General features: G+C 46.3%; 1 protein-coding gene across 6 annotated transcripts in view; it reads left to right on the top strand.

Moving 5' to 3' along the window:
• The window catches only part of asap1b (ArfGAP with SH3 domain, ankyrin repeat and PH domain 1b), a 67,036-nt gene that overhangs the window by 43,225 nt on the left and 9,609 nt on the right, over window positions 1-14,202 (top strand). For all 6 annotated transcript variants that reach the window (XM_036944204.1, XM_021562907.2, XM_021562908.2 and 3 more), the window contains 10 exons: window positions 3-51; window positions 3,984-4,153; window positions 6,456-6,589; window positions 6,773-6,864; window positions 7,225-7,411; window positions 8,724-8,809; window positions 10,057-10,172; window positions 10,466-10,533; window positions 11,135-11,242; window positions 12,056-12,287. In XM_036944204.1, coding sequence (XP_036800099.1) covers window positions 3-51; window positions 3,984-4,153; window positions 6,456-6,589; window positions 6,773-6,864; window positions 7,225-7,411; window positions 8,724-8,809; window positions 10,057-10,172; window positions 10,466-10,533; window positions 11,135-11,242; window positions 12,056-12,287 — 1,242 coding nt within the window. The remainder of the gene's footprint in view (window positions 1-2; window positions 52-3,983; window positions 4,154-6,455; window positions 6,590-6,772; window positions 6,865-7,224; window positions 7,412-8,723; window positions 8,810-10,056; window positions 10,173-10,465; window positions 10,534-11,134; window positions 11,243-12,055; window positions 12,288-14,202) is intronic.

Genomic DNA, 14,202 nt, shown 5'->3' on the forward strand with positions numbered 1-14,202 from the left:
AGATAACCGGACCTATCACTTCCAGGCTGAGGATGAACAGGAGTTTGTCATGTAAGTGTACCGTGACAGTCCCCCCCCACATTGTAAACATCCACCTCCTATTAGTATCCAACTCCAAAGGCAGGTACATAGTATGTTAAGACTGTGATGGAATTTGGGGTTACGGTTATTTGTCAGCCACGTGACTCGGTCACCGTTATAATCGCATTAATAGCAAAAACGCACATTTTCTCCTCGTCTCCGCACCTGACTGCACGTGCTGCTGCTGGGGGGTATTGCCTAGGTAACCGAAGACGTGTTTGCTATGGGGGGTGGGTTTATACAATTACCGTGCCAGCTCTATAGTAATGCATGCTGAAGCGATGAACCTTGCACTGTTAATGTGTGAGTGTGAAAGACGAGATCGGTGAGGTTTAACAAAGAAACACACTGTTTTCTTTAACGGAAAAGGTTTAGAGGTTTTGTCTAGTGTCCATGGTCCATTGACAATGAGGGATTTTTTTTTTTTATCCCTGAGAGAGAGAGAGGACTGCTAAGTGCTAGCAGCGGTAAGGGTATCTTCATGTATCTGTGGGATCTATGGTTGTTATTCAGGTCACTGTAACCCTGGGATGGGCAACTGGCGTCGGCACGCTGATACATTTCCAGATATGTATTTCTTTTTTGTTATAATTGTAGAACACACAAGGTGCAATTTCGAAAATGTGGTTGTGCATCAGCAGTTTTTCAATTGTTATGTCAGTCACTGACATTCGCTCAATTAGCACGTCAGCAAAAAAGTTTTTTTAGAATATTTAGAATATTTGGAAGGCAAGAAGGATTCTTTGGAATGCAAGAAGGATTCTGCATAGAACCATATATAATATTTCCCATCATGCTCTATTGACTTACGTAATTGTTTGTTTTACTGTAATATCTGTGTTTTTGCATGTACATTGCTTGGTTGATTAATTTTATGTTACACAAAGATAAATAACATACCGTTTTTTAAACTAATCCCATCTGTAAGAAATTTGATTTATTTCACCCGTTACTGATATGGTTGTTCCAGTTTAGATGATTGAGGTAGTCTCAATATGCAGTCTTCCATACCCTGACAGTCATTCTGAATTCAGGTTGTAGGTGATTAACAATTCCACTTGTTGGATATCTTAACTCTGGCTGTATTCCAATAGAATTACACATCACTTTGCAAGCCAGCATAATGTGACTTGCAGGCCTGATGTGGCTTGTGAACCAGAATATGCATGCCACCACTGTGTTGGGCTATAATTAGGCCCTCGAAGAAAGGCCTTATGATATATGGAATGCATTGTAATAAATAATAACATTTTAAACGCTAAAAAGGCTGGTGGAACCATTCATAGAGGGTTCTAGGAAGAACCTTCCAAGGATAAAAGGGTTCTCTGTAGAACCCTTCACAGACGATTATAGGAAGAAACTTTAGATGATAAAATGGTTCTTGGTAGAACCCTTCATAGAGGCAGAACCCTTCTAGGCAGAACCCTTCATAGAGGGTTCTAGGTAGAACCATTTACAGGGGGTTATTTGAAGAACTCTACATACAGGGTTTTAGATAGAACCCTCTGCACCAAAAAGGGTACAAACCGAAGAACCCTGTATGGGGACAAACTGAAGAACCCTGTATGGTTCTACTCAACACCTTTTTTTCTAAGTGTACTTTTCACCAGGGGTCATAGGGTTCTGGTCAAAAGTAGTGCATTTCATAGGGAATAGGGTGCCATTTTGGGACATAACCACAACTCAGCTGCAATTCAAAATATCAGTAAGTTCATTAAGTATCTGTAACTAGGGAACACACACACTCACACACTCATGCACACACCCGCACACACACATATACATACAAATGCTGACTCCACACTCTCAGCTCTATGCTGTCACGCACTTCCAGCTGAGGCAAACCATACAGTGATGAAGTCGCTTCATGCGAGTGTTTGGATTAAAACACTTATCACTTGACAATATCTCAGCATTACGCAATCACATGCTCGCCCACCCATGTCTTGTGCATCGCAAGTAAACACGTTCACCCTTAAAGACACAAGAACACCCACATCTCTGCATAACGTTGTCTAATTTCTTATTTTTCACTCGTTCACCCGCACACACCTGTGCTGTGTCCTCTGCTGTGTCCTATCCTGTGTCATGTGCTGTGTCCTGTATTGTGACCTCTGCTGTGTCCTGTACTATGTCCTCTGCTGTGTCCTGTACAGTGTCCTCTGCTATGTCCTCTGCTGTGTCCTGTCCTGTGTCATGTACTATGTCCTGTACTGTGTCCTCTGCTGAGTCCTCTGCTGTGTCCTGTCCTGTGTCATGTACTATGTCATGTACTATGTCCTGTCCTGTGTTATGTGCTGTGTCCTGTGCTGTGTCATGTACTATGTCCTGTGTCCTGTACTGTGTCCTCTGCTGAGTCCTCTGCTGTGTCCTGTCCTGTGTCATGTACTATGTCCTGTCCTGTGTCCTGTACTGTGTCCTCTGCTGAGTCCTCTGCTGTGTCCTGTCCTGTGTCATGTACTATGTCCTGTCCTGTGTCCTGTACTGTGTCCTCTGCTGAGTCCTCTGCTGTGTCCTGTCCTGTGTCATGTACTATGTCCTGTCCTGTGTTATGTGCTGTGTCCTGTGCTGTGTCCTGTACTATGTCCTGTGTCCTGTACTGTGTCCTCTGCTGAGTCCTCTGCTGTGTCCTGTCCTGTGTCATGTACTATGTCCTGTCCTGTGTTATGTGCTGTGTCCTGTGCTGTGTCATGTACTATGTCCTGTGTCCTGTACTGTGTCCTCTGCTGAGTCCTCTGCTGTGTCCTGTCCTGTGTCATGTACTGTGTCCTCTGCTGAGTCCTCTGCTGTGTCATGTACTATGTCCTGTGTCCTGTACTGTGTCCTCTGCTGAGTCCTCTGCTGTGTCCTGTCCTGTGTCATGTACTATGTCCTGTGTCCTGTACTGTGTCCTCTGCTGAGTCCTCTGCTGTGTCCTGTCCTGTGTCATGTGCTGTGTCCTGTGCTGTGTCCTGTAGATGGGTGACGGGGACAGCAGGACTGACGTCAGTCCCATTGAGCCTGACTCCGATGCATTGTCCAAATGGCACCTTATTCCCTATGTAGTGCACTACTTTTGTCCAGGGCCCATATAGGAAATATGGTGCCATTTGGGACACAGTCTAGTCTAACTACCAGTCTAATGGCAGAGTGAGTTGTGATGTACTGTTCTGTGCTGAACAACAGCAGCCGCCGACTCATGTTTGATTGGCAGTTACTTCCTGCCAATTTGTGTGTGTGTGCGTGGCGATTGTTCAGATGTGTTGGTTTGAATGTCATGAGAGGGTATCTGGGGCTGTGGCTGGTTGGATAGGGTTGTGTATTGTACACTACAGTATGTGGTTGACACTGTAGGCAAATGTAGGTCCTATGTAGGTTGAATGCAAAGTAGCTGTCAAGATGTAAGGCAGTATACAGTTATATTTAAGCAAGAAGGCCCAACAGGGTGTGGTATAGGGCCAATATACCACAGCTAAATGCTGTTCTTATACACGACGCAACGCGGAGTGCCTGGACAGAGCCGTTAGCCATGGTACATTGGCCACATTTCACAAACCCCCGAGGTGCCTTATTGCTATTATAAACTGGTTACCAACGTAATTAGAGCTGTTAAAATACATGTTTCGGCCAATCAGCATTCAGGGCTCAAAGCACCCAGTTTCTAATAATACACAGAGTGTAGATATAGATAGCATCAGATGGAGTTGGAGTGGTCCCATCTGATTTGATTTGATTTGACCGTTCAAAATACATCAAATGACAGCAGAAACACATCGGGAAATGGTCAAGGACTTCTTTCCACTGTGGTCCTCTCGTCTAAAAGCCTCTACCTATGTAACTCAGTGCTTGTACGTGTTGAAAACCCCCGTGCTTTTGTAATAACTTGTTCTCTCTGCTCTTTCCTTTCTCTGTGCCGCGTGTAGCTGGATCTCTGTGCTATCCAACAGTAAGGAGGAAGCTCTGAACATGGCGTTCCGCGGAGAAGAGGACGGAGTAGGAGGAGAGGATGGCCTGGAGGACCTGACCAAAGCCATCATAGAGGAGGTGCTGCGCATGCCTGGCAATGAAGTCTGCTGTGACTGTGGCGCTGCAGGTACGTATCGTACGACATCTATGGGTGCCCGTGTGTTTGGTCCTGGGACATGCACAACCGCTGTGGTTTTCCAAGGGGTTCTCACATTGTAGATTCTCCACTATACCACTACAGAAGACAACGGCACCTTTGCTGCGGCATTTTATCTCGCCCTTGAACACACACCTCCCGGTAGAACTCACACATCCCTGTAGAACTCACACACCCCTGTAGAACTCACACATCCCTGTAGAACTCACACATTCCTGTAGAACTCACACATCCATGTAGAACTCACACATTCCTGTAGAAGTCACAAATCCATGTAGAACTCACACATCCATGTAGAACTCACACATCCATGTAGAACTCACACACCCCTGTAGAACTCACACATCCCTGTAGAACTCACACACCCCTGTAGAACTCACACATCCCTGTAGAACTCACACATCCCTGTAGAACTCACACATTCCTGTAGAACTCACACATCCATGTAGAACTCACACATTCCTGTAGAAGTCACACATCCATGTAGAACTCACACATCCATGTAGAACTCACACATCCATGTAGAACTCACACATCCCTGTAGAACTCACACATCCCTATAGAACTCACACGTCCATGTAGAACTCACACATCCATGTAGAACTCACACATCCCTATAGAACTCACACATCCATGTAGAACTCACACATCCATGTAGAACTCACACATCCCTATAGAACTCACACATCCATGTAGAACTCACACATCCATGTAGAACTCACACATTCCTGTAGAAATCACACATCACCATAGAACTCACACATCCTCAACCATCTTCAAGGTTGTCCCTCAGAAGTCCCTGCTCAGCCCAACATCGATCCACTCTTCTGCACTGTCATGGCTGCTCCCTATCTCCCTCAGTAGTTAGGCATATGCTATGCAGCTCTCCTGCAAAGTCACCCTTAACCAAACAAGCAGCAAAGCAGCACCAGGAGCCTTTTCTGTATTCAGGATAGAACAGTGGTGCTGGTCCTTTCTGGCCCATGGCCCTCCGACTTGATCCTCCCCTGCTGTAAAAACAGAGGCTCAGCACTCCCCAAGCAGAGACACCCTGGCCCTCTGACTCCCCCCAATACACACACACACACACTGTCAGCATAAACACACAGATCCCACTGAGGAGAGTGCAGGCCACTAGCGAAGAAGAAAAATCCTGCGTTTGTTGCGACAACATCGTTACATCACTACATTACATAATTCATACACACACAGGCAGAGTTTTGCTGATTTCCCCTCTATGGTGTGAGCTTATTTGATAATGCGTTGATAATGCGCTAGTGTACTGCAGGGTTATTTAGGTTGCTCCTGCGGCCCATCCTGCCTGAAATACAGCTCTCTAGAGGAGTATTAGTGTCAAATGTTTTTTTGCAGCTCTAGAGCTCTCGCCCCACCCTGTGCTTCCTGTCATCTCTTCGGTCATCTTTTGCCATCCTGCATGTGACTCATTGGTGTTTGGCCGATTCTGAAACCATTCCACCCGCCTGAGTCCGTCCGGCACAGACCTGTCAAATCCGGACACGCTAGTTAGCCTAACAGCTAACAGCACTCAGCCATCTGTAAAAATAGTGTGTTTACATCTGCATAGCTGCGTAGGGCTCTTAGGCTTGGGTTTAAGCCTCCTTAAGTTGCATCACTCATGCTTGGCTGTGGTGTCAGTCACTGTAGCGGTTTACTGGGAAGAGCCCAAAGCCTCTCTAGCCCTCCACCACATGGCTCTGCTGTCAGAGCATGTACAGGCGTTCTGCTTGACACAGAATGATGCAATGTTTTCTAGTTGCTGAGCTCTGGTAGTCCAGTCGGTATGGTTGGTGGGTCTGAGGCTGCCGAGGCCCTCTAGTGGTATGTGCTGTGCATTGCCGCTGCTCACATTTGATGGTGATGGTGGACCTGGGTTATATTCATTTGTGCACACCATAGCAAAACGTTTTGCAACGGAAAACGAAAACAAAATTGTTTTATACGTTCAGTTTGTCCCTCCCCGCATCAGTCCGTTTTCTTTTGTTTGGGGCTACATGCAAGTGTTCAGATCAAAAATGAAACCCCCTTGTGTTCAGCATTATCGTTCTGGATTTACACTGTAAATTGTATATTTGTGTTAGTACTTTGAAAAAACATCTATGTTCTTTTTGGAGCCAAAACAGCTGTGCACTAAACTGTAAATTCCAGCCATATTTTTGTGGTTGTGTAGCCAAGACGCTTATCCACAAGCCTGTGCTCCACAAAATGGCTGCTCTCTAACTTGAGTACATTGTCATGTTGTCTGTGCCCTTAGATCCAAAATGGCTGTCCACTAACCTGGGCATCCTGACCTGCATCGAGTGCTCTGGAATCCACCGGGAGATGGGAGTTCACATCTCACGCATCCAATCCATGGAGCTAGATAAGCTAGGCACCTCTGAACTCTTGGTGAGTGAAAAAAGAAATACATTTGGTATACACAGTAGATCAACATGCAAAATAGATTCAGAAACAGGATAGAAATAAATACATCTGGATTACAACGTGATTGTGATTACGGCAATTCGAGCAAAGTGCTTCTAACGAGCATCTTGACATTCACAAGTGACTTGATTTTTTTTCCCTTCACAGCTGGCTAAGAACGTAGGGAACAGTAGTTTCAATGAAATAATGGAGGAGAACCTTCCTGGTCCCTCACCCAAACCCACACCTTCAAGTGACATGTAAGTACTCAGAGTCATCAACGACTACATGAACTTCTTCGAAACTAGAAGCTCCGTGGAAATGTTACCTCACTTTCACTTGTCCCTTGACATCACTGGAAGCATAATCAGGAGTATGTTTGAGCTTATGCAGGTAGATGTGTCTGGCGGGAAAAGACACAGAAATCAATTGGAACACTAGAATGGCCATTGACATCTTAGCAACATGGCTAAAAAAAAAATCCATCCATCTTGGTCAGGAAACCGTTCGTGCTAGAAACTGAATTAAAGGATCCCTATGGGAGAAAATATCCACACAAGCATTCCGAAAACCGTCTCCTTATTCTCCTCCTCTTCCCCGCGTCTCTCTCCCTCCTACAGGACAGTGAGGAAGGAGTTCATCAATGCTAAGTATGTGGACCACAAGTTTGCACGGAAGACCTGTACCTCCTCGGCAGCTAAGACCATCGAGCTGTGTGAGGCGGTCAAGTCCAGGGACCTGCTGTCTCTCATCCAGGTGTACGCTGAGGGGGTGGAGCTAATGGAGCCACTGCCCGAGGGTGGACAGGTGAGTCTGACCTCTGACGTCACAGACCCTGGACTGTATTACGATCTCATTTCACCTGAACAGGGCACATATTCTTAAAGCGTCTCATAGGATTGCTGATCTAGGATCAGGTCCCCGTCCCCCTCCCCCCGTCCATGTAATCTTATTCATTATGATCCAAAAGTTTAAACTGATCCTAAATCAGCATCTATACTCTGACGCTTTGATGAATATGGGCCCTGATCTGGTATGAGGGGGTTGGTTTTACAATATGAGCAGAAGTGTACTGTTTAATAGGGAAATACTAAATTGCACTGAGTCTGTAAGGTGACTGTTCTCTACATGGGCAAAGTAATGAGCAGTCCACTGAGAAAAACAAGAGTTTTTACTACTGGGCAATGTTGGACAAGACAACAATGCCCAAACGAGAAAAGTGACTCAGTTAAGCTATCACTACTGCCGCCCACTAAACGTTGAACCACGTAGCACTGCGGTGTGCTCTCAGAAGTAGTCCATAGGGAATAGTGGCCAGGGATGAGTCACTGACGCTGTTTGAAAGCAGGCAGAGCTTCTAGCCCAGGTTGACTCACTGATATCTAATACAACCCTGGCTGTCAGTGGATCTGCTCTGAGAGGCTGCATCCCAGGGCTCTGGTCAAAAGTAGTGAATTCTAAAATGATCCCCAGCAGACAGCAGATATCAGTAACCAGAGCCGCAGACAGTGAGGGTGTGACAGGAATACATGATAAAGTAGCCTCTCCCTCTTCCTGAACGGATACCCTGCATCTCTGGTTGACTCATAGTCATTGGTATTGCGTGTGTCACTGTGTCCTCACTCTTCCCAAATAAGTCTCCCTACTGGGGACTCACAGAGATAATCAGCGACGTAGCTACCAGTCATTTTCAATTAGAGGAGACACAAGGAGACGCAACGACATGTGTGCTGTCTGAAGGATAGACCCACCAAGGAAGATCTCAACGACTTGATGGTTGATTATCTCGGCAAGTGTGAGTTCAATCACAGCCAATGAGGTGCTGGTGGCGGTGACCTTTGTTCATATTGGGCAGGAAGGGCTGTAGACTGAAGCTGGCTTATCGTTTCAGTGTCTTCTACCGACATCGGTGCGTCCAAACCTCTCTCTGTCATAGAAATGTTCGCATCACACTCGCAGTCTTCCCTTGAGGGGGAGACGTGCTATTTTTAGGAGCCATTTTGTTGACTGCAACCTCTTTAAATGCTGAGCGAGAGAGAGTGTAGAATGGATGCTGCCTGCTGTTCTCCCCATGTCGAAAGTCTCTCATGTCTTTGCTGTATGTGATCGCCCCCTTCAGGAGGCCGGAGAGACTGCGCTCCACTACTCTGTGCGCACCGCCGACCAGACCTCACTACACCTTGTGGACTTCCTCGTACAAAACAGGTAAAATTACCAAATAAGGCCCCGTCAATAAAGTGAAAATAAGCATTTTATCCCATACAGGCTACCATAGCTTTGGGCTAATGTGAAATTGGATTTTAAAAGCAGTGAAAGCACACACTTCCCGTAAGCTGTTGTGCCCAAATACTAAGAAACATAACAGAATATTATAAATAAGTAGTATTTCCACCGTTTGGTCATGTAAATTGAGGTGTTAAATGTGAGAATTTCAATGGAATAGCTTCATGGAAAGCAGTAGTGTTCCCTTCCTATCGCTGCACCGCTGCAAGAGGAAGATGAGCAGAGTAGAGCTCAGCACAGCTTAGATTCCCACAAGGCGAACAGAACTGGGTCAGGCAGACACTTGTTCTCCGCCTTCATTTATTCATCAGTCTTTTCAATTGTTTGCTCCCTGCCTCGCTGCACCCCGGGCAGACTGTTACCGGGAAATGGCTCCTCATTAATTAATCGGTCCACCTTCACGATTTCATGCTTAAACTTGGTAATTGGCCTAATTGTTTTCAATTCAGAGATAGGAGGAGATGAAACGGGGACCAAACACTTACCTGTCAACGTGCTAGTGTGACTGTGAAGGACACCTTCCTAATATTGAGTTGCACCCCCTTTTGCACTCAGAACAGCCTCAATTCGACGGGGCATGGACTCTACAAGGTATTGAAAGCGTTCCACAGGGATGCTGGCCCATGTTGACTCCAATGCTCCCCACAGTTATGCCAAGTTGGCTGGATGTCCTTTGGGTGCTGGACCATTCTTGATACACACGTGAAACAGTTGAGCGTGAAGAACCCAGCAGCGCTGCAGTTCTCAACACACTTAAACCAGTGCACCTGGCACCTACCACCATACCCCGTTCAAAGTCACTTAAATCGTGTGTCTTGCCCGTTCACCCTCTGAATGGCGCACGTACACAATCCATGTCTCGATTGTCGGAAGGCTTAATGACCTGGTCAGTATGTCATGGAAAGAGCAGGTGTTTCTAATGTTTTGCACTCTGTTTATATTTTGTCAGCCGTAGTGACAAAAAGGTATTTTAAAGGTCAGTTTGTCTCTTAAAGCAGTATGTATGATCAAAGCGTGAACGACAGTGTGACAACTTTACCTCTGTGCAAAATGGCGTCTGGGGTGTGACCCGTGACATGACCGTGTGCGTGCGTGTGCGTGTGTGTGTGCGTGCGTGCGTGCGTGCGTGTGTGTGTGTGTGTGTGTGTGTGTGTGTGTGTGTGTCACAGTGGGAACCTGGACAAGCAGACAGAATGGGGAAACACTGCCCTGCACTACTGCTGCATGTACGAGAAACACGAATGCCTCAAACTACTGCTGAGGGGCAAACCAGCCACTGACATCAGTGAGTAACACACACACTCATATGTAAATGTATTCCGACTTGGTTATGTTAACATGCCTGTTCTGTTTTTGGCGAATCAGAATTGTATTTTATACCACAGGAGGTTGGGGGAGGACAGGCTCGTGGTAACGGCTGTACTGGCACATGGCTTCCATGTGTTTGATGCCATTCCATTCGCTCCGTTCCAGCCATTATCATGAGCCGTCCTCCCCTCGGCAGCCTCCACTGGTTTTATATATACGTGGACGGAATGTATGCATCTAGCGTAACCAATATCATGCCTGTTCTTTTAGCCAATCAGAATGGTGAGACGGCGCTGGATATTGCCAGGCGTATGAAGAACAGTCAGTGTGAGGAGGCAGTAAGTATCCCACTGTGAACACGAGCCACCATATGTTTGACTGTTGATGACATGAATCGATAGCCGTACTTAGAGATGCAATCGTGTTCTTTGTCGAAGTAGCATCCACGCCTCATCTGATGATGTGGCAGCACGGTAGATAGTATAGATCGAAGGGACTTGTTGACAGGCACATCTTTGGACACTAGATGGCCGCAGCCAAAGACCTACCCAGGCTTCTAGTGACTTCAGAGAGGAGGCTGTTGCTGATGTACGGTTACTATTTGCACACAGAAAACTTAAGTTGGTGCTTTTACCATCAGTGATATTATGTCATGTTTTGAACATCAAATTTAAGGGGAGGGCAAACAATCAAATGAATGTTGGAGGTATTCATTGTTGGTTATGATAGAGTTCCCTTCGACTGACTTACGGGCTATAATTACATTTACGTCATTTAACAGACGCTCGGACACTTACAGCAGGGAGTTCATACTGGTCCCCCGTGGGAATCGAACCCACAGCCCGGGCGTAGCAAGCGCCATGCACTACCAACGGAGCCACACGGGACCACTGTTCACTGTGTGTTCATTTGTATGTCCTCTGTATTTCCTTGTTTCAGCTGGTGCAGGCTGCAGCGGGGAAGTATTACCCACATGTCCACGTGGAGTATGAGTGGAGCCTGAGGCTGGAGGAGCTGGACGAGAGCGATGATGATCTCGATGACAAGGTCAGACTGGGACTGCAGGTCCACACGTCTGGACAGAGCACACAACTTGAAATCCATGTGCAAATACTCTATATATATACAAAAGTATGTGGTTTGGCGGATGCCAGTAGAACGCTTACTCCGCAATGCATAGTGTCAACTGTCAAGTTTGGTGGAGGAGGAATAATGGTCTGGGGCTGTTTTCCTTGGTTTGGTCTAGGCCCCTTAGTTCCATATAAGGGAAATGTTAACACTACATGATAAAATGACATTCTAGACGATCCAGCGCTTCCAACTTTGTGGCAACAGTTTGGGGAAGGCCCTTTCCTGTTTCAGCATGACAATGCCCTCGTGCACAAAGCGAGGTCCATACAGAAATGCTTTGTCAAGATCGGTGTGGAAGAACATGACTGGCCTGCAGAGAGCCCTGATCTCAACCGCATCAAACATCTTTGGGATGAATTGGAACACCGACTGCGAGCCTGGCCTAATCACCCAACATCAGTGCCCGACCTCACTAATGCTCTTGTGGCTGAATGGAAGCAAGTCCCTGCAGCAATGTTCTGGGAAGGCTTTCCACATCTAGTGGAAAGCCTTCTCAGAAGAGTGGAGGCTGTTATAGCAGCAAAGGGAGGACCAACTCCATATTAATGCCCATGATTTTGGAATGAGATGTTCGACAAGCAGGTGTCCACATACTTTTGGTCATGTAGTGTATTTGCACCCATCTCGCATTGACATCAATGCATGATCTAGGCCTACTTGAAAGTCAAAGTTCCTAAGTTCACCCTCTTCCAAGTTGACACTTGTCTCTCTCTCCCTCTCTGTCTGCAGCCTAGTCCCATAAAGAAGGACCGTTCCCCGCGGCCCCAGAGTTTCTGCCACTCGTCCAGCCTGTCTCCCCATGACAAGCTGTCTCTGCCGGGCTTCATCAGCCACCGGGACAAACAGCAGCGCATGTCTTACAGCGCCTTCACCAACCAGATGTACTCCGCCTCCACCGACCTCACTTCCTCTTCCCCCGTGGCAGATGCCCCCCCTCTACCCCCCAGGAACCAGGGCAAAGGTGAGACCTGGTTGTGATTGGCCAGGGCCCAGACTTTTATCAGTGTAGGATGAATTTGCCTCTAGACACTGATCTTGGTCCATTTTGTATTTTGCCCACTAATGGTTAAGGTGAGGATTGGGGAGGGGGAAGCTGATCCTAGATCTCTATCTAAGGGAAAATTCTACCTGAAATGTAAATGGCCTAAAGATTATGTGGTCAGTTGTGGAATGTACATAGGATACATAGCAGTGTTGTCTGGTTGGCCAGAATTTACATGTATGGAGAATTTACATGATCTTTTATCTCTAACACTGGTACTCAGGAAGAACGCAGTAATAACGTTGACTGTTTTTCTCTGTTACAAAACATTGTAATCATAATGCTAGTTAACCAATTTACTGATAGTATTTTCCTCTCTCTCTCAACCTTACACACACACACACCCTTGAGAGGAATGTATCAATAAGTCGATCAGAGGGCGGGTAGCGGCTGTTATAAAGACTGCTTACACAAGGAAGGCACCTCCAGCAAAAGGATGGCTTAAGGGCTGCAGGCATGATGGAGTGTAAGAGAGAGTGGAGAGACACACTTAAGTGATAATGCCCGAGAAGCCGGTGTTTGGAGGATATATTGGCATGGGTGTTGTTAGGCCCTAGACACAAATCTAGGGTTGCTACCCAAGCCGGCTGGTCGGTCGCTCTATCGGTTCGGTTGCCAGAGACGCGACACAGTCGTTCGTTCTAAATGTTCCATTGCCATGCTGGCTGGCAACATTCTTATTCCTTGTTGCTAGCTAGCTCACCTCACAAAGTACAGACAGAATAACAGCCAGAATAACAGCAAAGTAGCTGCATTTCCATTTGTTTAAGCTGTTTACTGGTGACATTTATGTGGATAGATCCATAACAATGAGCTAATGAGGTGCGATTTCGCCTGGCATAGAAAATGTGCTCTCTCGTCAGGACACTGTTGTTCAGAGCTAGCCAACAACAGAGCTAACACAGTCACTTCAAACTGAAGCTGGAAAGACTGCAAACTGGCTGCATTTAGTTTCGTTTGACATTTTTTCAATTAACATTTCTTTGTATATATCCATGATTTCGACTGGCTGAGAAACGCTGCCTGCCTGTCTGTCTCGTCCCGACTCCCGACACATTCATTATTATGGGACAGTTGGAGATTGAATTTGAACATTGAAACAATGTTGCAAATGTAAATCGCTTGGCTGGGCTGAAGATACAGTTGATTGCGCAGTCTGATGGAACAGAGTAAATAGGCATTTTAACGTCATAGATTTAGCCTGTGGTAACTTGTGGAATAGATACCGGCTGGAATGCGGTTTTAACCAATCAGCATTCAGGATTAGACCCACCCATTGTATAAAGCAAGATAGATAATACACCAGGCTGATAATGTTAACACTTCGTTATGGAAATCCAGGGTTGTGTCCCAAATGGCACCCAATTCCCTACATAGTGCAATAGTTCGCTATGTGCCCTGGTCAGAAGTAGTACACTATATAGGGGAAAAGGTGCCATTTGGGACCCAGCCAGCGACATTTCCTGATCAGCAACACTATCTGACAGTACAAACAGACTCCAAGGGGCGAGCGGCACGGTCAGCACAATTATAATGAACCATAACATCCCTCCCGAAGACAGGATTTAGAACACAAACACTCACACCCCAGGTTGCTATTCCCTATCCTTGTTACAGTACAGTAGGCTACATTGTTGACGCCAATACACTGTTGAGCGGAGTGAAGAGAAACGGCGGTTTCGGCGGTTTTACACACAAGAGATGGACAGTTCTCTTTTTCAGTGGGCGTCGGACTGACTCGTTTTCCCCTCAGGCGTTTTGATGTCATTTCTCCTCTTTTTCTTTGCTTGTCACTAATAAGATTTCATCAGGGGGTTTATAGAGGCTTGCGTCT

Source organism: Oncorhynchus mykiss, chromosome 15, assembly GCF_013265735.2.
Source record: "Oncorhynchus mykiss isolate Arlee chromosome 15, USDA_OmykA_1.1, whole genome shotgun sequence".
NCBI classification, from domain to species: domain Eukaryota; kingdom Metazoa; phylum Chordata; class Actinopteri; order Salmoniformes; family Salmonidae; genus Oncorhynchus; species Oncorhynchus mykiss.